Source organism: Oryzias latipes, chromosome 14, assembly GCF_053564925.1.
Source record: "Oryzias latipes strain Hd-rR chromosome 14, Olatipes_Hd-rR_3.1".
NCBI lineage: Eukaryota > Metazoa > Chordata > Actinopteri > Beloniformes > Adrianichthyidae > Oryzias > Oryzias latipes.
The window spans coordinates 22,538,352-22,562,107 of record NC_136250.1 but is presented as its reverse complement, the minus strand read 5'-3'; the positions used below and the strand labels follow the sequence as shown (position 1 = coordinate 22,562,107).

The 23,756-nt window shown below is 38.6% G+C and overlaps 1 protein-coding gene across 2 annotated transcripts in view; it reads right to left on the bottom strand.

Moving 5' to 3' along the window:
- Nucleotides 1-23,756, bottom strand: part of srrm3 (serine/arginine repetitive matrix 3) — a 101,004-nt gene that overhangs the window by 8,527 nt on the left and 68,721 nt on the right. For both annotated transcript variants that reach the window (XM_011483759.4, XM_020709052.3), the window contains exons 4-10: nt 15,764-15,856; nt 14,110-14,190; nt 13,776-13,844; nt 9,365-9,400; nt 9,104-9,154; nt 8,573-8,680; nt 8,006-8,168 (exon numbers count right to left, since the gene is read on the bottom strand). In XM_011483759.4, the coding sequence (XP_011482061.2) occupies nt 8,006-8,168; nt 8,573-8,680; nt 9,104-9,154; nt 9,365-9,400; nt 13,776-13,844; nt 14,110-14,190; nt 15,764-15,856 (601 nt within the window). The remainder of the gene's footprint in view (nt 1-8,005; nt 8,169-8,572; nt 8,681-9,103; nt 9,155-9,364; nt 9,401-13,775; nt 13,845-14,109; nt 14,191-15,763; nt 15,857-23,756) is intronic.

Below are 23,756 nucleotides of genomic sequence, written 5' to 3'. Positions count from 1 at the left end.
TTAAACTTTGGAATATCACAACAAAATCATGAACCAGAAAGATCCTCCTTTAGTGTGCAACCTTTTTTTTTAAAGGATAAAGCCAGCGTTGTTAAACATTGTCTCTGTTTACAGATTCAAACAGGAAAGACCAAATCCAGAATCCAAAAACTTGTTTTACATGTACATACAGGTTTACATGTTTTTCATTTAATCAACTTCACAACTGACTGAAAAATGTGAAAAATATGACTATTTTAGACCCTGGTAGCAAAAAATCAATGTTTTAACCAACGCCATAAGTTGCTTTAAACAAACTTGGAAGGAGAAGTTCGATAGTAACAAGTAAAAGCGAGTAAACAAACGAGTAAAAGGGGATTTATACCTGTGATCTTTACTAAGGATGTGCAGCAGTTTTTATCACATAGTTTCTTCCTTTCTGGGTTTCATTTGTCAAAACTGACATAAGTGACGACAATCCTTTGTCATGTGGTTTAAATAAGACATAAATGTGAAGTCAAGAGAGTCATGAAAAATGATTCCTCTGCTCTTCCTCTCTTACAATCCCTTTTGTTAAATTCAACACACATATATTTTGTGGACCATAACAGGTTCAAGCAACACAGATTGAACCTGATAAACTAAAGAAACACTATTTAAACTTTGGGCACTACTAAGTACCACCTCTGATTTAACAGCCTGTATCTTTTTTAGCTATAGAAATAACAGTTTTCTGTCTTCATCTATTTTTCAGACTATTATGGAGAAATGTGGTTCTTTGCTTCATAGCTTAACTTTTATACGACCTTTTTTAAGTTAAATTTTAATTGGTGTGCAGTTTAGACCATAAAATAAAACATTTCAAACCCTAGAATCTTTGTCTTTGGTTACTCTGTTGCTCATTTGCCGAGCAGATGGCTTTACACCTGTCTCTAGAATCCTCTCATATAGAAAGGAATCTCAGTTATGCAAAAATTCCGTTTAAGCCTTAGTCACATGTGGGTTTTTGGGTTGTCTGGGCCCATAGAGGGCTGTAAACAGGAGTGGCTGCATCGTAAGAGGAGTGCGGGTGTGTCTAGCAGTTCCCCTTGAGGCCACCTCAAGAGACATCATGAAAATAGAGCATATGATTGTCATGTGTGTGGTAACTGTATTATGAAGTATTTGTCACGTTCATCTGAGTTGCTGGCACTTATGACATTCAGGTGTTGCTGTCATCTGGTCCCCTTATACCACTTTCTAGTCGTTGGTAAGGTGCAAGTGTCTACTACGTCCTGTAGGTCACAGCGTGCCCGAAGAAAAAATGTGCTTGAATATTTTCTTTGAATAGTGATTTGACCATTTTTCACCCACAGAAAGCTGATCTCTGCCCGTTTCCTGAGCAGTAGGGACTAAGGCTTTATGTTGGGGTGAAACCATCACCATCATCCCACCACAGCATCCACGAGGATGGATATGAGGTGTTTATTATAACTTTTTTTTTACGCAAAATTGTGTTTGATTTTTTTAAAGTGGTAACTGTGGGGTGTTTGCTTAAATTGACTTACGGTCATTCTGAGACAAAAAAAGCACTTCAAAATAAAGAAAAACCCTTCCAAATAAACTTGACTTATTTATTAGTCTCCTGTTGATTGTCTTCAGTGAGGCACATCAGGTTTGGTGTCAGGATCTGGGATTTGGGTTGTGCTTTCTGGTTTGGTTCTGGGTATGCTTTGGGTTTAGATTAGATTAGGTTCTGTTCCTCAATGTAACTATGACACTATGTCTAATAATCTCAAATGTTTCTGTTTGACCCAGCTATGTCTAAGTATTTCGGCTCATGGTTTTCAGTTGTTATGAATAAATCCTCAGGCTTTTCACCCCTTTATGTCAGCTCTGTCATATCTTGGTTCTGTTCTTTTGTTTCAAGTCAAAATTTAGATCATTGATTCACCTAAACTCTTCGATCCTGTGAAAGCAGTAAGAATATACTTAGCATGACCTTTTGCTCAAATTTCAACACCTAAAAAAATATGTATTATTTTGTATTTAAGTTGAGTTGATTTTATTTTATTTAACCTGCCTTAGTCGTGTGCTTTTTATGCTTTTAGTAAAGTAATTACAGTGGACTGCATATGAAATTTAAGATGAAAGACAATGCAAAAAGCTCACAAGTTCATGCAAAAATACTGGAAGTTAGCTCTCTAAACTCAAAAGATAGGATGCACTAAATAAATAAATGTGACATCCTCAATACCTCTATACATATTTTGAAACTGTTCAAATATATATTTTATAAACCCGCCGCTCCAGGATAATCAAACTGTTCACTCATAGTGGATTTGGTCTTTTGTTTGGATTTGTTTATGGTGAGACAAAACCTGCTGGTGCCAGCACTATCCTTTAAGCAGGAAGAACTTTTCCAGCGAAAACAGACCTGAGATCTGAGAGTTTCAGAGCTCAAAGTGGGGAAGCTCAGTGACACTTTGCTTATGGGAAGTAACCCTCCGAAGCTGTTTTTCTTTTTTTAAAGGATGAAAGCAAATAAAGCAGGCTCTTCCGCATGCATTATGAAGTGCAGCATTAAACACTGCGTGATCGACAGAAGCATTTTCTGATTCGTACTGAAAGAGGAGCCTTTTCCACGAAACTAAGCGATTTAATAAGAAAACACACAACCACTGGTGCTTCAGACATTTGTTAGAAACAGTCGAGGAAATCAATGTGGTGGAAATCATATGGCAGATTATCTAAATCACCAACAAACAGAGAGATGCTGGACAAACAGAAATGCATTCTACCAGAACAGAAAAGAAAGGGGGAAAAAAAATGGACCTGCAAGATAAAGTGGGAAACTGGACTTCAGAATGAAGTTAGGGAGGAAAGAGAAAAACCAGAACGCCATGTAATCCAATCTTTTGAGAGTCAAATCATAAATGATGAATCCAAATTAATTTGGTTTGAAGACCATCAGTGAACAACAGAAAGAGAGAAAGAGAGAGAAACATTGACGTCACTCAGGCTAGGGTGCTTGTCACATTCTCATCTGCATAAAGATCACGTGCGTAGGCAAAGCGTTACCTACCTTCCATTTCAATCAGTGACACGTATGCAATATCAACAAAAACAAAAACAAAAAAGGAAAGAAAGAAAAAAGGGAGAAAGGAATGTTCTCCGCAGCGAAATGGGAAAAAGACAATGACCTCTTTTAGTATCAAAGCTACAATATTTGGTCCAGAGACTGAGGAGGAATCAGCAAAAGAAGATAGAAGAGGGGAGAAGAGACCCAGACGGAATTCAAACTCAAACGGAGAGATGAATCTATGGACTACATGATTTGCTTTGTCTTCTTCGCTTAAACAAATGCAGCCATAATTGTTTCCAAACAGATGTTGGGGTGGAGTGGGATAACTGTCATATTAGCGGAGGTAAGGGGAGGATGGCATGCAGAGCTGATGTGACAGAAATGTTAGAAAAAGAGCATTAAAGTGGAACGCGAATCACATGGGACACAGATGAGCAGCAGCAAGGGGTGGGGGGGATGTTGGGAGGGCACTGCTATGATGGACAAACGGCAGAGTCGGCATCTTTGAGAGGGACCCCACTGACAGTCAGGCCTTTATGTATACTTCAGACTTTTTCTGTCATATTCTTGGTGCATCACCATCAACGCAGAGGAATGCAGTCTACTGGAGCTCTTTAAAAACAAGGGTGGATGAGGGGGGGGGGGGGTTGTTTACACTTTACATAGCTTCAGGAAAATCACACTTGTGTTAATAAATGCGTGAGATGTCCCAGTTCTTCTCATAAATCAAAGGCTTTCTGTTCAAAGGCATTCATTAGTAATGACCAAGAGGACCACAAGAGGGCTCTTTTCTGGAATTGTTTGTTCGCCATGTGGGACGCAGTTGTCAAGCGTCCCAGAAAAGCTCGGAGAAGTGTTAGTAAGTCCACGTTCTGCAGGAGGGTTTTTTTAGGAAGTGATAGAAATCCTTTTTCAAAAAGCCTCTCAGATGTGTCACCTATTATTTTAAATTGATGCGTAAAGTTGATCAAACCTGACTGTTTGCTCCACGCGTGTGTTTTCAAAAACACTATTGTTACAAAGATGAATTTTAGATAACACATTAAAAACCCTAAAACCCTCAAAATGTATTTTTAAAACTTTAATACATTAAATAACACGGCAGCATCCATTTTGTGAAAAAGTGGGTATGAATTGACTTCATTTCGCTGAACCCAGAAGTAAACTATTTCTATGGGTGACGTCACACTCACTTGGTCTCAATTTCCCTTGTATGTATGATTAGTTTATTGTTACTCGCTTTACTGTTACTCTTAGTGTTATCATGCTTTTTGGTGATGTTCTGACTCTATTTTTCTAAGCTTTTTCACAATTTCTTTTTTTCTAAAAGTCACTCAGACTTAGACAAACAAAGGGGGCAATTCTTTTAAAGCCTGCCATTTATGCATCTGCAATGCAAAAACAGAACACTACTCTACTTTTGGTCTGTCCAGAGCAGCTATGGAACCTTTTTACAACAATGTTCCTCTAGGTTTATACACCTTGGAATAGTAAGATACGTGCAGTATTTGTAACTTAAAGACCCACTCTAATGAAATTGTGCTTTTGGTGTTGTGGGATTTTCTCATGATGGAGGAAATATAATAGGAAAATTATTTTCAAAATTGCATTGCTGAGTATTTCTTCATTCAAATTGGGGTAAATCAGGAGCAGGCAAATAATGCTCTTTGAAAATGCTAGTAGTTGCTACAAACAAACTATAATCGGTGAGCCACAGTCTGCCTGCTCCGCTCTATTCTGATGCATCTTCTTGCAAACAAATAGATCTATGTAGGTTTTTGTTTTCCTGTTCTGAGCTGGAATCGCATTCGCCAATGTTAGCTTGAGGGTTGTGATGGGCTGTAAGCTAGCGGGAACAAGTGTAAAGGAGCGTTGATGGGAAACTATGCCAGGCTTACTCCGCACCAACAGCCACAACTTAGAGGCAAATTTCTGATGAACTCCTGCTGCTCTGCAGAAACTATGTCCTAGAAAATGACACAGGTTTGTTTTTAATTTTGGCTAAAAATGGCAAAGTTATGATTAAAAGACGACTGGTAACACTTTTACAATAGATTAAAAGATAATTGAAGTGGGACTTTAATGATTTCCTCCACCTGCATAAGGTAACATCGAGTAGTTAATCAAATCATTTCAGCTGAATTTCGAAGCTTTTTTGGTGAAAAGGCTCGGAGGATAAATTTCTGCTTGACAGAAACATGCCTGTGTCTGAGCTCTAACCTTGCTTCTTTCTAAGTTTTCTGAAGTACTGCCTCCCACACAGCGGATCAGACAGTTCCCAACCGGGCAACTACAGAAACACAAACTGAGATGAACAGATGAAAAGCCAGAGCTGCTACGCACAACATTTGCTATGTCAAACAACTCAAACTTTGGCTGATCTGTCACACGTCCTCCTGAGTGCGCCATCACTTTGACATGTAAAAACCTGAAAGGTTGGAGCTTTTTGTGTTGAAAAGACACTGCCTGACAAATCTGCACCAGTTTCCTGCTCCTCATCGCACTTCACCTCAAAAAAATCTCAAGTGTGCGTTTTGTTTGCTGTTTTCCACTCGCTTGGACACCGCAGAGTAACATTAATTGGGGGATAGAGGGGATCCCGCTAACTAGAGACAACATGCAAATCAACACGGAGAAGTAAAGTGGTAGAGAGGAGCATGTGTTTGACTCCTGATGCTTTGGCAGAAGCTGCTTGCTGCCTGAAGAAAAAGAGGAGTCTGTTGCTGAGCAGTGCTTGAGAAAAAAACCACTACGCTGACAAGAAAAAAGCGAGTCCACGTACCCCGTTAACCTACTTGGTCCACATCCAAACCATTTGAGAGCTTTTAGTGTAAACAGAAAAGAAACATTTGGGCATTTATTTATGGGTAAATACAACCTCAACTCAAACTGTAGTGAATGAAATAACCAAAAGACAGAAACAGAGGAGATTTCACAGAAACATGCAAACTTTTGTAGTCAGCTCTCAGGAGATATTGTTACAGAGCGTTTGCAGCCAAGTTGAAATAGATATTCTTTAAACCATTCTTATTTCTCTAGCAAAAGTTATGACTTTTATTTTATTCTGTTGATATTTGATAGCACCCTGGCTTGGAAAAAACTTTTTTTTTTATCCCTTGGACTCTTGAATTAACCGGAAGACAGACAGATGAGAGGCAAAAAGTTCAGCATTTTCTAAATGACAAGCAGCATCTAAAGTATTTTTGGGTTTTTTATTATCTGCATCATTGCAGGGCTGGCAAATAGAAGAAAGTGTTAACATTTTAGGTCGGTTTGGGCAAAAGTTGGTCTTTGTTTTTCAGGCAATCAGGGCAGGTCTATGTCTTCCTCCAAAAAAGAAAAAAAAAACAGACTCTGGTGTCCTAGGTTGTCTTCACAGGAAAAACAGAACAGCATTCACTTTACTTCAAACAACTGAGATGTCATGTAAAAAACTGCAATGGCTCCCAGTAAGCTTTGGGTTGAATTTTAAGATTCTTTCATTGTTTCATAAATGTTATAATAGATTTGGACCTTCTTTTGTATCAGGTCCTCCACCTACGGTAAAGCCACATTCCGGCACCTTGGGCCTAACATGTGGAACATCCTTCATGAGGATGTGAGGGTTTCATACACCGTGGAGGTTTTTAAAGAAAAAAAATTAAAACTCATCTTTTTAGCTCAGCTTTTCAGTAGTTTTTAGATTTCCTCAAGTTTTAATTTGATTTTATGGAATTCTTTCCCTGTTTGTTTTTGTACAACGTGTGTATGTGTGTTGGGGGGCTTTTTTAAGGATTCATATTTTTACTGTTATATTTGGCATTTATTTTATGTACGGTAAAGGGCTTTGAGGTGTTTAGTAACAGAAAAGGTGCTCTATAAATAAAGCTGACTTTGCAAAAAATAATCTTTTTTTTTTAATCCTGTATTTTTCATTTAAACAGAAAAAATGTAAATAAAAAAGAAAAAAATAGATACCTTTAGTATCAGCTGAAAAGCGGAATTAAATCACAACCAGTTTTAATGTTTCACCTTCTAGATAAATAACAGTTAAAAACAACAAAGCTCTACTTTAAAACAAAAGCATTTATTGTAATTTTTTAGTGACTTAGAGATGTTTTATTTTTTGTGAAATTCTATTTATATAAATAATGTTTTCTTTACATATCCAACAGTATAAGTGGCCGTTGATGACTATAGCTAAGCTCTTCCAAAAGAAAGAAAAACCTTCTGATCTTTAAAGCGTTGTTTTTTCTCAACAGAAGCGTTGCTTTTGTTCCTTCAGCTTTTTGGGTGGATTTAGATATTTGAAATGCACAATTTCACATATCCAGATTGTTAAAAAGGATATTTGTAAGAACAAGTAAAAAACTGAAAACCTGTCAAAAGGTTCTTATTTTTCAGTTTAAACAAAAACATTACTTATCATAATATCTAAGTATATCCATTGTAAATATATACATATATATGTGTATACACATATATATGTATATATTTTTGAATTTCTCTTTTTTGGTTGTTACGTTTGATAAAGTTCCTCCCCTATATCAGCATTTTTTTTGCTTCACCAGCTGTTGAAATAGTACAGGCCTGTTTGTAATTTTCTAAACATGTTGGCTAAATCTGTTCATTTCTTTTGTAATGGGCAAACGACAACTACAAAAATGTAAATAAAGTAAAAATTAAAAAATTTAAAAACCAAACAAATCAAGCATACAAACAAAAACAAATAAAAGATGGAGCCAGAAACAAAGCAGCAGGAGCAGCAGGTTTTCCACAGGACAGAAGTGCCTTCTACAAACATGATACCATGAATCTTTAGAAAAGGTGACCCATAACCCAGAAACAACTGAGAAACAAGAGTTTCAGTAAGTAGAAAGCGAACGTTTATGTACAAGTCACACGGGAGAGCACGTTAGAGAGACTTTGGTAGAAGCCACTGGTGATGGGGAGGGAGGGTGAGCAGTATAGGAGATTACATACATCATTCCCTTTCTCGCCGTCGGCGTGTTTGAGTCTGCCGGCCTTGCCGTTGCGGCTTCGCTGGGTGTGGTCCCCGTTATGCCACTCGGTGGGAATGTTGGGCCCCGGGGACAGAGGGGGGGCAGACGCTCTCTCTTGATCTGTCCTGTGCTTGGAATTCGGTCTGGAAGACAAAAATACAGAAATGGCTTTCCTGATCAAAGTGATCCTGGCTGTTGAGTTTTGGAGCCATTGTCAAAAGAAGTTAAAGGAGAATATAATCTAAACAAGAGGCACATTGAAGGAGAGAGATTGATAAGGAATTATTCTGCAAAAGCAGTGCAACATGCAGCATTTGAAGCCTAATAAACACTTCAGCATTGAGCTGAGTCTGAGTGCAGACAGAGGTATCACAGCCACTTACAGGGAATTCTTATAAGACACCGCTAAGATCCCAATCTGCCCCCAGAGGGAGGAGAGTGAATGCAAAAGAGAGACTGGCGGTCTCCAGGGCGACAGCTCAGTCGGTGGCGCCATGTCTGCGCACCACAAAACCAAATGCGTGAATGCGGAGGTTCAGGAGTCTACCTGACGGGGGACTTGGAGGTGCTGTGGGCTGAGGACAGGGAGGCGCTCCGGGAGCTGCAGCAGCTGCCTTGGCGCTGTGAACTCCTGCTGGGGCTCTCACCGGGGGATCTGATGAACACCAAGCACATCCAGGCACACACACACACACACACACACACACACACACACACACACACACACACACACACACACACACACACACACACACACACACACACACACACACACACAGAGCCACACAGAGCTCAGCAGTAAATCTTGGGAAATATAAAACTGTGCACTCTTCTTATGAGTTAAGGCTCCTGTGCTTGATTAACTACTTCTCTGAGTCTGAGTATTGGATTGCAGGTTCAAGGCATAAAATAATAAATAAAAACATTCTTACTAATTTTGTAAGATTCTTTCTTCTTTTTTTCTGTTTACCTTATATACATGATGACTGTGCGGCACAAGTATCAAATCCACCCATTTGTTTACATCTTGATGCAATTACAATGGCTCATTTAGGAAATCTTTCCAGGTGTGTCTCACCTTTTTTTCTGTTTGTTCTTGTCTTTGTGTTTGTTCTTTGGGCTGCTGGATCTGAAACAAAAATCAGACATAAGATCATAAAGTCCTGAGAGTTCAACACAGAATCTTAGTGTATAGGATCAGTCCCTTACAATGCTGTTTGAACAAGCGAGAACCAGCAGCAGAAACAGCAATAAGACAATAAGACAATAAGAAACATCCTATTCTGATACACAGCTGCATGAAGGTGACAAGCATCCGCCTGTGTTATGCTGTACAAACCTGTGTCTTCTCTTCTTCCTGGAGTCAGATGCAGACCTGATGACACAAAATCATCATGATTTTATTCACAAAGCTCATTCTTTTACACACAGACAGTAGATAAGATTCAGTAACATACACAGACAATTTTAGACCATTTCAGGCGGCTAAAACATTAACCCATGGTGCCACCTCCAAGCCACAACGACTAAGATCATTTTTGTAAGCACTGGATTGTTGACATTTCCATTTGCTCACAAACATCAAGTTCAATTTTTTGCCATACCTCTGAAGTAAACAGATAAATAACCAGATTTTTTTAAAAGCAGATGTTAAAACTGAAGAAGCTATTCAGATAAGCAACTAAATATTCTCAAGATGAACCTCAAAGTCCGACTCTGATCATCTTTTGATCAGCTTTATAGGGCCTATATCAGGGGTCAGCAACCTGGGGCTCTCTGTGGTTTAGTAAAATACGGTAACTATCACGTCGTGATGCCATTAACACCGTAGGGTAGTGCAGGAGGAAGAGAGCAGTGTGAGCATGCGGAGGGGGCGTGTCTGCAGCTATGAACGCCGACCAGAGTCTGTTATGGGATGGAAAGTTCTTCTAAAAAGACAGTCAGTGGCAATCTCGTAGGGGACACATGAGCCCCCTTCAAAAAGTTTTTTTTTCCTAGACTAAAACCACCCATTTCCGCGTAAAATTAATTACATTTCCGTGAGGGTGCCCCTACTATCCTGTCAACTTGCTGTATGGTCACTGTATGTTGCACTGTCTGTGTAGAACACGCTGGAGGGGGGGGGGGGGGGGGGGGGGTGGTGGTTGCAAACAAACAACTTGGAGCTGCAGAGGACGTGAACAGGAAGAAAGGCAGGGGGAGGGGCTTAGACCACGCAACAAAGACAGAAAAGTCTATTCAAGGTTGTGGGAAATGGACAAAAGATCAATAGAAAGATCACATTCATAAATAATTAAAATAAATAATTAAATAAATAAATATCCTGACAGCATTTTGAATCAATACAAGTCTCGCCAAATGAACTATCGCGATATATCGGCGAAACGATTATTTCTAACACCCCTAGTGGTGTGGCTCCCTGTGCTTTCCTTTCTGTGGGAAACTGATCCAAATGGCTCTTTAGGTAAAGGTTGCTGACCCCTGGCCTATGTCATAGTATTCTTAAGCCTTTCAGAGTAAACTATATCCATATATGTGATAATATATTACCTTTACCACACTAAAGAACGTTTTTTAACAAAATATTAGTTATTTTTGCAGCTCATTTACTACCCAGAAATAAGACGACTCAATCTTTGAGGCAACACCTTTTGTTCCTTGTGGGTAGCACCACGGAGAGAGTTTGTGTGTTTATGTGTTGGCCTGGGGGCCGTGCTGGCAGTGCAGTTCCTCACTTTGTGACGTCACAATTTGACAACCCATTTGTTTTTGTGGATTGGGAGGGGCTGCTGCTCAGAGAGCAGGTTTTTAGAGGAAAACTCAGAGATGCGTGAACAGAGCAAAACACTGCTTTGAATTTGTTTTTGTGAGGAATGAACATTATATTTATTATAATACGCTTAAAAGCTCAGTGAAGTTGATTTTGCATCATATAGGCCCTTTAAAAGTATTCCCAGTGGTCTTTTTTAATTATGATAACTGTTTTTAGCCAAAATTAAAAAAAGGAAATTGTTTCTATAGAGTGGCAGCTGTTCATTCAAAATTCACCTCTGAGTTTTGGGTGGGACAGTTTGTGCAGAGCAAACCCACCCCCCTCCGCTAGCTTACAGTCCCTCACACCCCCAAACTAAAATTTCTGGAGCAACAAAGTGATGAGCAATATTGGTTCTATCCAGCCGTACAGTTTAGATCCAGATTCCAGCTCAGACGAGGAAAACAAAGATGTTCATGGATCCATTTTTCTGCATGTGGATGGATCAGAATGGAGCGGAGCAGGGAGCTTGTGGCTCAGTGAGCATATTTTCTACAACACAAATACGATCTATTTCACACAGCATTTTTTCGTATTTGATTGGAACAAATAAATATTCAGTGGTTAATATCTTTTTTTCTTCTTTATATTTATTCTCCATATTGGGAAAACTGCTACAAGAATGGGTACATATTTATTGGGGTGGTTCTATAAAGTCCAGTTGTTTGAAGAACAGAATCCTGTAACTTGATTTGAGCAACACTACAGCCCACGAAGCTTTGATCCTTCTACACAGCACAGCCGACACATAAGTGAATCAAAAAAAGATGGAAATTCTTCGGGGGAGGGAGAAATGGACCAAATTTTGTTTTTGATTTTAGGCCATTTTTATTGTAAACTAACAATATAGTGACCTTTAAGATAAAAAATGTTGTATCATTCAGTGTCAAGTGTAAATTTACACATCACCCTCATCTTAGTTTTACCATCATCGTTGCAGTTACCATAGTGATTAGTCTCTGCATGACTGACTTATTTTCCTGAGCATGTCCCCTGCTATTCTATCCACCTACAGTTTGCAGCTTGTAGTGGGAGAGAGAGCATCGGGACGTACGCTTGTGATTTTTTGAGAGTGTAGTAATAAAGTCGTGATAGTAACATGTGTGGCTGAAATAAGAGCCAGAGCTGCAGCTGGTGTTTTATCAGAGGAAAACTGCTCTATGTGAGGATTACGAGGAGAACAGTCAGAGTCTCAATGTTACGACCCATTCTTGCAAAAGCTTGTGGACGGGCACTGGGCTGAACATTGACAGTGTGCAGCAATGCAGCTGCATGCTAACAGGAAAATAATTCTGCAGTCCCTTCCCAATATGCAATTTAAAAGGAAGCCTCATGGGAGGATGGCTGCGGGGCAGAGCGCTGCATGATACCCCTACAGGTCTGCTTCTATTCATTATTCACATGTCAACAGTACCTGCAATGCAGAGCATCCAGAGGGAGGCCGGGAGGGCGGTGTGGGGGAGAAGCGAAGAGGATAGATAGGAATCTGTGTAGTATGTGCGTGGATGCAGGAGAGGCGATAAAGCAGAGTGGGGCAGCAAAATGATTTTCAGCATTTTATAGAGGCGCTCATTTTTCTTGTGTGATGCGCTTTCATAGAGGCTAGGTTATTAGAGCAGCACATTAAGCCATGACACCCCCGACAGTCTGAGAAGGAGGGGAAGAGGAGGAGAAGCAGGAGGAAGTCTATCTACAATTTCTTATTGTTATACTACAGGGCTCTGAACGTTTGACTGTTGATAGGTTTTTGTCTTTACAATCCCTCCTCCTTCCTTCATTTTCCATTTATTCCTGAATTGTCTCTTACTGTGTGATGCTTTTTTTTTTACATCTCTTTCGATCAGATTTCTGCTTTTTATTTTTTTCTCTTGTTCTTATTTCTCTTTTTGCTTTCTCTCAATATTACCTTGTTTTTCCTCTTCTTCTCTCTTTAATGATCTTTTCCAAATTTTCAGTATGTACAGTCTTGCAATGTTTTCTTTACTCTTTATAATGGCGTTTTCTTATTTCTTTCATCTATTCAAATTTTTTTTCTTTTACTTATTTTTTATCATAAAACACTTTTCTTACTCACCTCTTTTTCTTCTTTTTGTTTTTTTCTTAAAGACCCACTCGGATTGAAAGGTTTTTTTAAAGCTTTTTTTAACATGTTCTTGTAGCGTTTTTCTGACGATGGAGGATAAAGAAAGCTTAAAATTCACATTTTCTTTATTTAAATTGTTGTGAATCAGGAGAAGACGACAAAATGCTCTTGGGAAAAGAACGTATTTGTAGCATAGGAAATAACCTGGGCGTGTCACAAACTCTGTGCTCTGAGTTCTCAGCAATGGGGAAGGTGAGGGGGGCGGGGATGCTCTGCACCAATGGTCCCGCCCACGACCAGAGGTGAATTTCTAATGAACAATTGCTCATTTGCTGGTCAGCACAAACTGTCCTAGAAAACAGATTTGGGGATTTTGACCAAAAACAATGTAATCATAATTAAAAGACCACTAGGAATACTTTGAAAGTAGATCAAAAGATGACTGAGTGGGACTTTAAAGCCCCTTATCTTTTACTCCATGTCAGTTTTTTTCTTTGTCTCATGTGATCAAACAATTTTCTTTGTCTATCATCATGTCTCTTTAAAAAAAAGCTTCATTAGCCTTCTCCAGCTTTAGATGTAGCGTGTTTTACTTTTTAAACTTTTGACATCCTGTTTTCCTTCCTGAATTCTGTTCTTCACTCATCTTTGTCCCATTACTCTTTTCTTCTGCTGTGTTTTCTTCTCTTTCTTGGCCAAGAGTTCTCTCTTTAACCTTTACCATCTTTTTTTCCCTATTCTGTCATTCTCAATAGTACTAAATAACAGGAACCTCACTGAAGAGCAGTTATTACAAAAGCTCTGAAAATCTAAAGTTTGTCCCTTTCAATAACCCACGCAGATGTGCACACTCACCTGTCTCGTTTGTGTTTTTTCCCACTCTTTTTCTTTTTCTCCCTGTGAGTGGGTGAGGAGCTGCCGAACCTGTTGAGAGAGGGAAGGACAAGGACAAGCAGATGGGCTTATGCTTGACGGCAAAAACGAGCTTCAGATTGCAGCTGAGTTTCTCTGCTCTCAGGCACATGTTTTCTGCTGACATCCTCAAAACAAAAGCTTTTCATTTGCTAATCCCCGCTCACCCCATCTGCGCAGTTGTGGGGATCTGATGACTCATTTGCAGTTTTCAATTCAAATTAATCATCGTCATATTTAACAAGACTACGCTGTGAGAGGTTTGGTTTTCACTCACCGGCTCCTTCGTCTTCCAGACTTTTTCTTCTTTCTTTTCTTTGGGCGAGGGGATGGAGAGCTGCTGGATTTCCTTTTCACTCTGAGTTTGTGAAGATGGAGGAAAGTAATACTGTGAGATGACAGGAAACATTGGACACACCATGGCCTCACAGTGACAGCTAGGTTCAGTGTGGTGAACTAAAGTGGCATTTAGGTCACATTTTATGTTCAAATCATGACAGTAATGGGCTCATAGCAGCTGCAGTTTTTCTCGTCTTGTGCTAATGAGTATGTTCACCAAATTCCATGTCTGTAAGTCAAATAAAATGTCTTGATTTTCCACAGCTACTTCTGTTTTCATTTGCCACACCCACATCACTAACATGCCACCATAATATGACATATTGCTGTGTTCAGCTTCAAATCAGCATTCACTCTTTGCCTTCTTCTACAGATCAGAGGAAGGATAGATAGGTGAGTATTTCTGTTTTGACTGTGAGGAGGAATCTAGTTCTTAATAACTTTAAATGCTCCATGTGGAGCTGACTCAATGAAATACTATTGTTGAAAACAACAAAAGCTTAAATCCGTTGTTGCTGTGATGCAAGGTAACGACTTGTTGCTTTATTCACACCTGCTCTTACAGGTGGACATGGGCTGTCTGTGGGCAAAAAAGGGCAAACATGTAAGGGGCACACAGGGGGCCTGCAGTGTATATCAAGGTCACAGACCCCTCGGTGAGCCCGTAGAGAAAAAATGTTCACGCACATTTTTTACTAAGACTATGCTGTGTGCAACAGGTTGTAGTTAACACATTATGTGAGGCACAGGTGTGCTCAATTTTTCACACCCTCCTCACTACACAAGAGGCCTGATGGGGATGTTCAAGTGAAAAATACACTCCTTGCAAATAGCCTGACTGTTAGAAATGAGGGAATTAAACAATCACAAGTGTGGGCACCTTACTAATTACTCTAGTCCTGCTTTAGGACAGCGTCACTCGTACATCATAAGTGCGGGTAACTTAAATTATCGTTATGAATACTTCACGATACACACGCATTGCGTGTGGTAAGTGTATATATATAAGTGTATGTATATGAGGATTCATGACGTCCTTTAAGATGGCTGCATTACCCTTAAAGAAACATCCGCGCTCCCTTTAAGATCCAGTTGCTCCTCTTTAAATGCCCCCTTCATGGCAACCCCCGTATGGATACATGTGCCTAAGGCCTTACATATGGTATGTGCAATCTAGGTTCAACAATATACTTTGGATGCCTTGCTTTTGGGAAAAAATGCAGTAGATTATTTACCAAGAAACAACCCAATTGGCAGAAGTTGTCACGGTTGGGCTGAGACAAAAATGCTTTTTCACCAAACTGGAGGTGCATTTGGAGAGTATTTGGAGTGTTCAATTGAGATGTCATTCATTTGAGACAATTTATTTAATTTTAGCAGGCATAACTTGAGTTTATTTTGAAATAAGCACACAGTGTAGATTTGACTTCTTTATTGTCATTCTGATGTTTCAAACTACTAAAACTGCTGCAACTGAATGCAAAACACCATTGTTTGAACAGTTTTCTGGCAAGTTCAAAGACTTTTTCAACTGTTCATTTGGAGTTTTTAGAAATTACGCTGATGAAGACATAACTATTGTGTCAGCCCACCTGTTGTCACTGTGGTAGTCATAGTGATAATCTTCATCTTGATAGTCAACGATGTCAGCGTCATCTTCATACTCAGATGGATAGTGGTTCATCCTGGAAACACAGGAGTCAAGAATCAGTAAACAAATAGCCCCTCCACTCTTCTAAATGCGGGGTTCGTGCTGAATTTTGCCCCATCTCAGAGATAAAAACAAACAATGAGAAACAAAGAAAGCACTGATTTCCCAGCCAGCAGATGACTCACACCTCAGAGCCGATGGATAAAAGGAGACGGCATGTAGCAGCATCAGATCACCAGGTCTGCCCTGCCACTGCTACCAAAACTACAATGATTAGGTACGCGGACAAAAACAAGCTTGTTGTGTTTGTTCACCCTTAAAAATATTCTTTATTAAATGTGTTTTAAACAGCTCTGGTTCTGAAAGTTGTGCTGCTGATTACTGTGTCTCAGGATTTTGAGCTGTTAGAGAAGCAGCTGTGAATGCAGCTAAGAACCTCAGGTCACAGAGTTCTGTATCAAACTTCTCCATCAACAGATGATTTTGCTTAGTTTCTACTTTTAACCGTGTCAGACATTCCCATCAGCAAAACATTGATTAAGCCATAAAAATCCTTAAAGGACCATTGCAACTAAAATGACTGGAAACCTTGGTGAGGCAGGTGCGTCTCTAAGGAATCAACTAATCAACACAACACGGGCAGACACACAGTTCAATCAGCAAAGCTACGGTTATCAACAACTTAGACTCCTTTAAAATGTAAACTCTGTTCCATGTGTCTATCAGTCATCTTGCTTCTATATTCCTGCTAAATTCAACAAAACAAAAACCCCTTGTTGTATGTTTTTGCTGTTCCTCTACTTTGTTTTCACATTTTCTCAAATCTGAGCCAGTCTGGCATAAGAAAGAAAGAAACAAACAAAAAAAAAACATGACAGAAACGTTCATTGTTAAATTCTTAGCGGACAGATGACTGCTGACAAATAGCTTATTAGTAAACACTAACACATAATTCTGCTAACTAAGTCAAAAATTCATTTGAGATGATTTTGGTGAAAAACAAAACAATTTTAAGATGTTAAAACATCTTTCTCTCACTCAGCCTTGGCTCCAAAGAGGACCTTTGCTGGGATCTTTGTTCAAACCTAAAGGTAATTATTCTTCCATTCTGGCTTAGCTTGTGGAATTCATATTTTTGTAATTATTCCTCACACTTCACATCCTGACAGAAAGCCAACGCAATCATTTACACTGTCCCACTTACTCCTTTCTTACTCTTACAATCTATGCTGCAAGAAACACATCGAGTGGATCGATTTTTTTGTTCCTCATAATGTCCTGCTGCTCTGACCTTGCAGCACTATGTTTCAAAGTCAGTTTGTATAGCTGGTTGCTTTTTGCACCCCGTTATAACGTGTGAGGAAAGGATATCTGGATTATGGAGACTAAATAACTTCTTTTTTGATAAACTAGCAAAGAAGATACTTCCAATCTGCAACAACCATCATGATAGGGACAAAACACTAAGTGAATAGGTCAAAAATCTTGGAGAGAATTTGAAGATGTGATCTAATTGGATGGTTTCCTTTGACACACAAAAGCCATGCTGGTTCTAATGAGAAGATCACTTCACAAATGGAACATTTCTCCTCTATTTAATCAATAGGAAGTAACCAAAGCAACATCTAGTTGGCACTCAAACTAATGCTCAAGTGCCAACTAAATGCTGCTTTGACAGTGCTCCATATAACAAAAAGGCCAGTCCAAGCTAAAAACCTGAATTAATTCATATTTTTGCTTTATTGATGATTCAGAGTAAAGTAGGTAAGAATAAACACTGCTCCTGGGCTGTTGTTGTTTTCAGTTAGGGCTGCACAATATGAGTACAACTCGCAATTTGCAAAAGTAATGATCAATATTGCGGTGACGATATAACATCCGATACATAAACAGATAGCAAAACAATTTCCATTTCACTGCAACAGTTTAATTAAATTACACTCCAAATGACCCTCGTCTACTTAGGAGACAAGCATCTAACATAAAATGGCTCCATCTGATTGGTCAAACGCATAAATGGATTTCTTTGATTCATTAAATACTTCAGGCTGCCGTAAGATTGCCTTAGCACATTTAAGGTCACCATTTTTCGCTGTCTTTTGTGATGTGCGTATTGAACAGCTATATATCTTTTTGTGGGGCGGCCGTGGTGCAGCGGTAGGGCGGTCGACCCATGATCATAAGATTGCAGGTTCGATTCCCGCCTTGCACGCCCATGAGTCGAAGTGTCCTTGGGCAAGACACTGAACCCCACCTTGCCTCTGGTGGTAGGCAGGCGCCTGTGTTTGGCAGCAGAGCTGCCGTCAGTGTGTGAATGTGTGTGTGACTGGGTGAATGGGTCTGTGCTGTAAAGCGCTTTGTCCTTGTAGGAAGAAAGGCGCTATACAAGTATACGCCATTTACCATTTACCATATCGCGATAATGATAAATTTTGGATTTATTGTGGAGGCCTAAAGAAAGTCATCAATTTCTTTTAAGTTTCTTTATTTCACAGTTTTATTTGAAAAAACAAACAAACCACAGAATCACACAAAAAAAAAACAACGTAAAAATAATCTATAGATAATTCCTTTTTTTATAAAGGTGTTAATCTCATTGACTATATGAGAACAGGACTGAGTGGCCCCTCCCGCTCGCATCCCAAATAGGAATTACCTGCTGGCTCCAAAAAGCCAAAATCCCATAGGCTTCAATAGCAAAATTAACAGCTATTATTCCGTCATTCTTTTTGTCAGAAGAACCATTTTAACTATGATACCTTTTTCTAATGTGTTCTTGCCAATCCTATTTTTTCATAATATTTTTCTGTAGAGCAAGTTATGCAAGTTATGAACTGGCCAATCAGATACCTCAATGAAAGTATGTGGTCACACATACAATGTTCAAAATGTTTGAGAGGGTGTGGCTTTCCAACAAGCTCACTTCTGATTGGCGAGAGTGGTTACCATAGATATGCTGACCCAGACTGACTTAGAACAATCACTGCTCACTGACGTAGTCTGGCTCCAACATGGTGATGGGCGTATGCTGAAAAACTGGGACCAAATTTACTTACTACTTACATTTTCTATGGGCGTGTCATCAGATTGCATGAGAAAACAGTTAATCTGGCACTACAGAAATTTGTGGGGAAAAGTGTGTGTTTGTGTGTTTGGAGTTGGTTTAAGACCTTCAAAGCAGAGAACCAGTGCAGGTGATGAGAAACTCTATTTTAATAAAGATGAAGTGAAAGAAAAGTCAAACAAGAAAAACTGAGCACAAACATAATCTATACTGAAAAAAGATTTTTGGAAAAAAAACTGACATGCAAATATGTAATAAACTAAAACGGTGAGTTTAAATAAAGAAACCATTATGAAACAAAAACAGATGTATTGGTTAAAAATTAAAATAGTGTGCAATTGTGACATTGGGGGGATTTTCAGAAGAACAACTTGAAGAAAATCAACACAAGATCCTTTAAAGAAATGTAGACAACTACGTCCAATTTCGTCACGCCAGTCAAGATACTGTGAGAAAATGATCCTCCCTTTTCAAATTTCCACTATTTGGGACAACTATTAAACAAAAACTGCTACAAAAATGAAAAAACAAAGATTACCTAATTAACAATAATCTAAGTGAGGTGTTCTTTATGGCCAGTCATTACTGACAAATCAACTACATCCCATCCCTATCTCTACATCCTTAATTGATACCAATCACCAACATGCAGTAGACATCTGTACTGGCACACTGGCCTCCATGTTTAACGCAGAGCTGCTCAGGAGAAAGCTTCCTAATTCAGCAGCTTTTCCTGGGATCTGGCAGTGATAAACAATCACCAAGGCCCCGCTCTGGGCTGGAGCACAAAGTGATGCAACTCATTCATATCCTCTTTCAGACACTTAGCCACTGAGGGCCTAGACGTTTTCCACTTTCTTCAGAATTGTGGTGTGTTACTTTCAGCAGGTAGGCAGAGAATGGGTGCAGGCTGGATTTATTACTTTTAGGCTGAGGTAAAAAGGCTGTTGTTTTTCATAACTTTCTGCGATTTGAAGGAAGAAAAAAGGTTCAGAGTGACAAGGAACAAAAGCAACCATTTGAACAATGTCTTTCTATTGGTGTTCTGCTGTGGCAAATTTCAGGTTATGTCAGACAAACACAAGTATCTCAAGACAGAAAGCTCAAACAGGCATTTTTATGTCTAATGTTTTTACAAAATAATGACACATGATGAGCAACAATTCATTCAGTGTCACATTCAAATTTAGTATGAAAAACCTCCAAGTGACAAGAAATGGCAATATATATATATATTTTAATCAACTGTACAAACAAACAATCCGTGAAAATGGTCAGCCATTGACTTTATTTCTTCAATGTTGAGAATTAGGCATGTGCCTGAGCTTGTACAGTTGAGGAACTACTAGGAAAACCAGGTTGTGTCTGGGACTAGGGCTGGGTATCACCAATAATCTCCAGATTTGATTCGATTTACAAGAGCCTGGATCAATTCAATTCAACTCGATGTATTTTTTTTCATTCTTTCAATCAACTAGATTCGATTTGATTAAATTTTGAATTTACACTGTTTAGAAATTTAGACATTGTATAGAAATACAACAATAATCTAAATATGATTTGAAGATATTCATATTAATCTGATACAGTTGACATTCTGTAAAATTGTATAAAAGAGAAGCTTTAACAAAAATGTTTGCATTATGTTCTGCCTCGCCTGAGGATGTTTCAGTTTGGCCACTAGGTGGAGCTTGCAGTTAAGCATTACACTTTATTTCAGAAGATTGAGCAAAAAACGCTGCTTTAGACCACAAATGGTTACTTTAAAAAAATGTTTCCTTAAAAGAGTTAAATTCATGCCTGTGAGTATATAAAGCTGTTCATTTATTCAGTGATGTATATTTAGGTCGACCGAATGTTAGCATTAGCCGTTTTATTATTATACGTTAATTATACGTTAGCAGCAAGCTAGCGGACTTTCGCTGTACTGCTGTTTTGTGTTAGGTCACCAGAAAGGGAAAGGGCATTAAAGATCGATCTCTACTTTTATAGATTGATTATTGATTGATTAAGCTTGGATCAATTTTGATTGATTAATCAATTTTATCAACCTAGTCCTATCTAAGACACAGAGATGTTTTCTCTTATTCAAGTATATGTATGTTTTGTTGTCTTTTGAGGACCCTCTTGAAAACAAGATGGCACATCTCAAGAGGCGTATCCTCCAAACAAATAAATGCGAATGTACGGTAGAGATGAATGATGGCACTTGTATGTCAGGTGGGGAAGCAGACAGCAAATGTTGAGTATCATCAGCATAGAAATGGTGAGAAAACCAGGAACAGGATCCTGGGAGAGGTGGTTTCCTCTCCATGTTGGTAAACTATAAACTTCACTCCTATAATAATTACGTTTAAGCTAATTCACAATTTTTGTGTGTGGGAGGAAAGAAAGGGGAATTTTATGATTTGTGATGTTGAAGGCTGGCGAAAGATTAGACATAGATTGAAAAAAATCATGAACTAAATTTATAAACCCAAGTGATTCTTGAATTATATATTCATTGAATAAATAAATCACTCTAAAGGTTCTTCCCAACTCTGCTGCTATAAAGATTTTTATGAATTTGTGCCATTTTGGGTTGCTTTGTTGTTCACTCACCAGGGAACACGAGTGAAACTGGTTTAACAATAACACATTTTTACTGCGCGCTGTTACAGGAGCAAAAAGCTTTAACCTTTCCTTTGCATTGATTAAAAAATAAATTACCATAAAACTCTGAGCCGAACCAAGGAGGACAGACAGATCGAGGAAATAATCAAGACTTTCACTGCAATTAAAAAGAAAACATGAGTTGCATTCAAAACCCAGAAGATGCAAACATTTTTATCTAAGGGACATTAAGCAAGCAGGACTTTGTTTGGTCTTGTGAATCTGTTACAGCAAAGCTTTTGAGCAAGAAGTACATTACTTTTATTTTTTGGTCACCGGGGGGATTCTAAGAGTCTATATATATTTTTTAGAATTTTTAGAAGAATCTGCAAAAGTAAACTTTTGAATTTCCTTGGCAACGAATGGTTTTGGTTAACAATGGCCAGATTCATAATATGTTCATATCTTTTTTTTTCATTCAGCTTGATTACAATGTTATTGAATTGGATTTGTACAATACTCAGAGTAAAAAATTATGACAAAAACAACTTCTTTATTTACTCAAGTAGCTTCTTAACGATGCAGGAGGAGTTAAAAGGTGATAAATATATAGGAGGAGTTTAAATGTTAGCTGATGGTAAAGGGGATTTTCTTTTAGAACACTTACATGGCAGGCTCTTCTTGAGGTCAAAGGTCAACGGAACTTTAGTTTTGGAAGTAGGCTTTAGCTATGTCCGAATTCCTTCACTTCTCACTACATAGTGCACTACATAATGCACTTTATAGTGCGTTTGCCATTTTGTATTGCTGTCCGAATCTACAATTCCAAAATCCAGCGCCCTAGAAATTTCCCAGAAGTATCTGCTAAAAAACCAGTGTGAATCGAAGCTTACTAGATTGGCAAATATAGACCATAATGCAGTGAGTTTGATTTTTTTTTGCAAAAAATGTATTTAAATGTATTTTTTTCAATAAACCATCAAAGTTTTTATAATCAGAACACAGTGGATTCATAAGTGATTGTCACAAAACGCTCATATCAATTAGATTTTCACATCGAGAAATCAATGCCGTCATATTCGCCATTATTATTTAAAATAAAAAAATAAAAGTAGTGAGCATGGTGTACGAATTTCTTTTAAAACCAGGCCACTGGACAGTCCCTCACTAAATCATTTTTTAGTAGTTAGGGATTAGGGTGGGAATTTGGACATAGCCTTAAACTAGCGGTATGTGTGTGAAATTTAGTGATCGCTCAAAAAAACTTTCCCCCCAAAATTTTGAAGGGGTCGTGTACTATGTCAAAAATTCATTTTCACTTGGTACAAAGGGCATGCTACGACGGAGTTTTAGGGCCAGTTTACAAAAAAAAAAAAAAATTAAATTACGACTTTTAAGTCGTAAATCTACGAGAAAGAAAGTCATAACTGTTAAATTTCGAGATTTTAAGTTGTAAATTCACGAGAAAAAACTCGTAAATTTACGACTTAAAATCTCGTAAATTTACGAGAGAAAAAAAAGTAATTGATTAACGAGGAAGCAACACCAAAGTTTTCCGTTTATCGGAGCCTAGCTTGAAGATAAAATATGTGGAGCCTTTTTTGAAGATTTATTTCCGAATAGGTTTAAAAAAACAAAGAGATTCGGAACCTTTTGGCAACTCAAAATCAGATTATTTTCAGTGGAGCCGGCTTTTCGGGGTTCGGTGTCAGTAAAGCAGAGTTTCATATGTAAAATAAGGAGCTCAGAGACACGTTTGGGTGTAGAGGACTGCTTTCCTTTTCATTCACATACCCTGAAGTCCATTTGTCACCTTGCATCATGAACCTGTCATTCGAACATCTACGCAGAAGTAAACAGTGTTACATACGCCCCCTGCTCCAGATGAAATGTCCTGTTTCAACATAAAAAAATAAAGAGGAATGAAAATAGTCTGTTATATTAGCATTAGAACGTTGAAAATGCCAAAAAGTGCTCCTCCTCAGACAGAAGCATCACACAAACGTAGAGATCTTGTCTTTGGTGGAGGAAAAAAGGATTCAAGTGGACAGCTGCAGGGATACCTACAGCTTCATCGGGCTGCAGAGATCCTGCAAACCACCCATCAATAAATAAAACATTAACAAATCGTAAATGTAACAAATGAGCTTCCAAACATTTAGAACGTTATCAATAAACATTCAGCTCACCTGTTCAACTAAGTTCAGTCGGTCTGCGCTGCTGCTGCGCGACGTTCACCTGCTGCTCTGTATGCTCACTTCCACTTTAATCTCGTAAA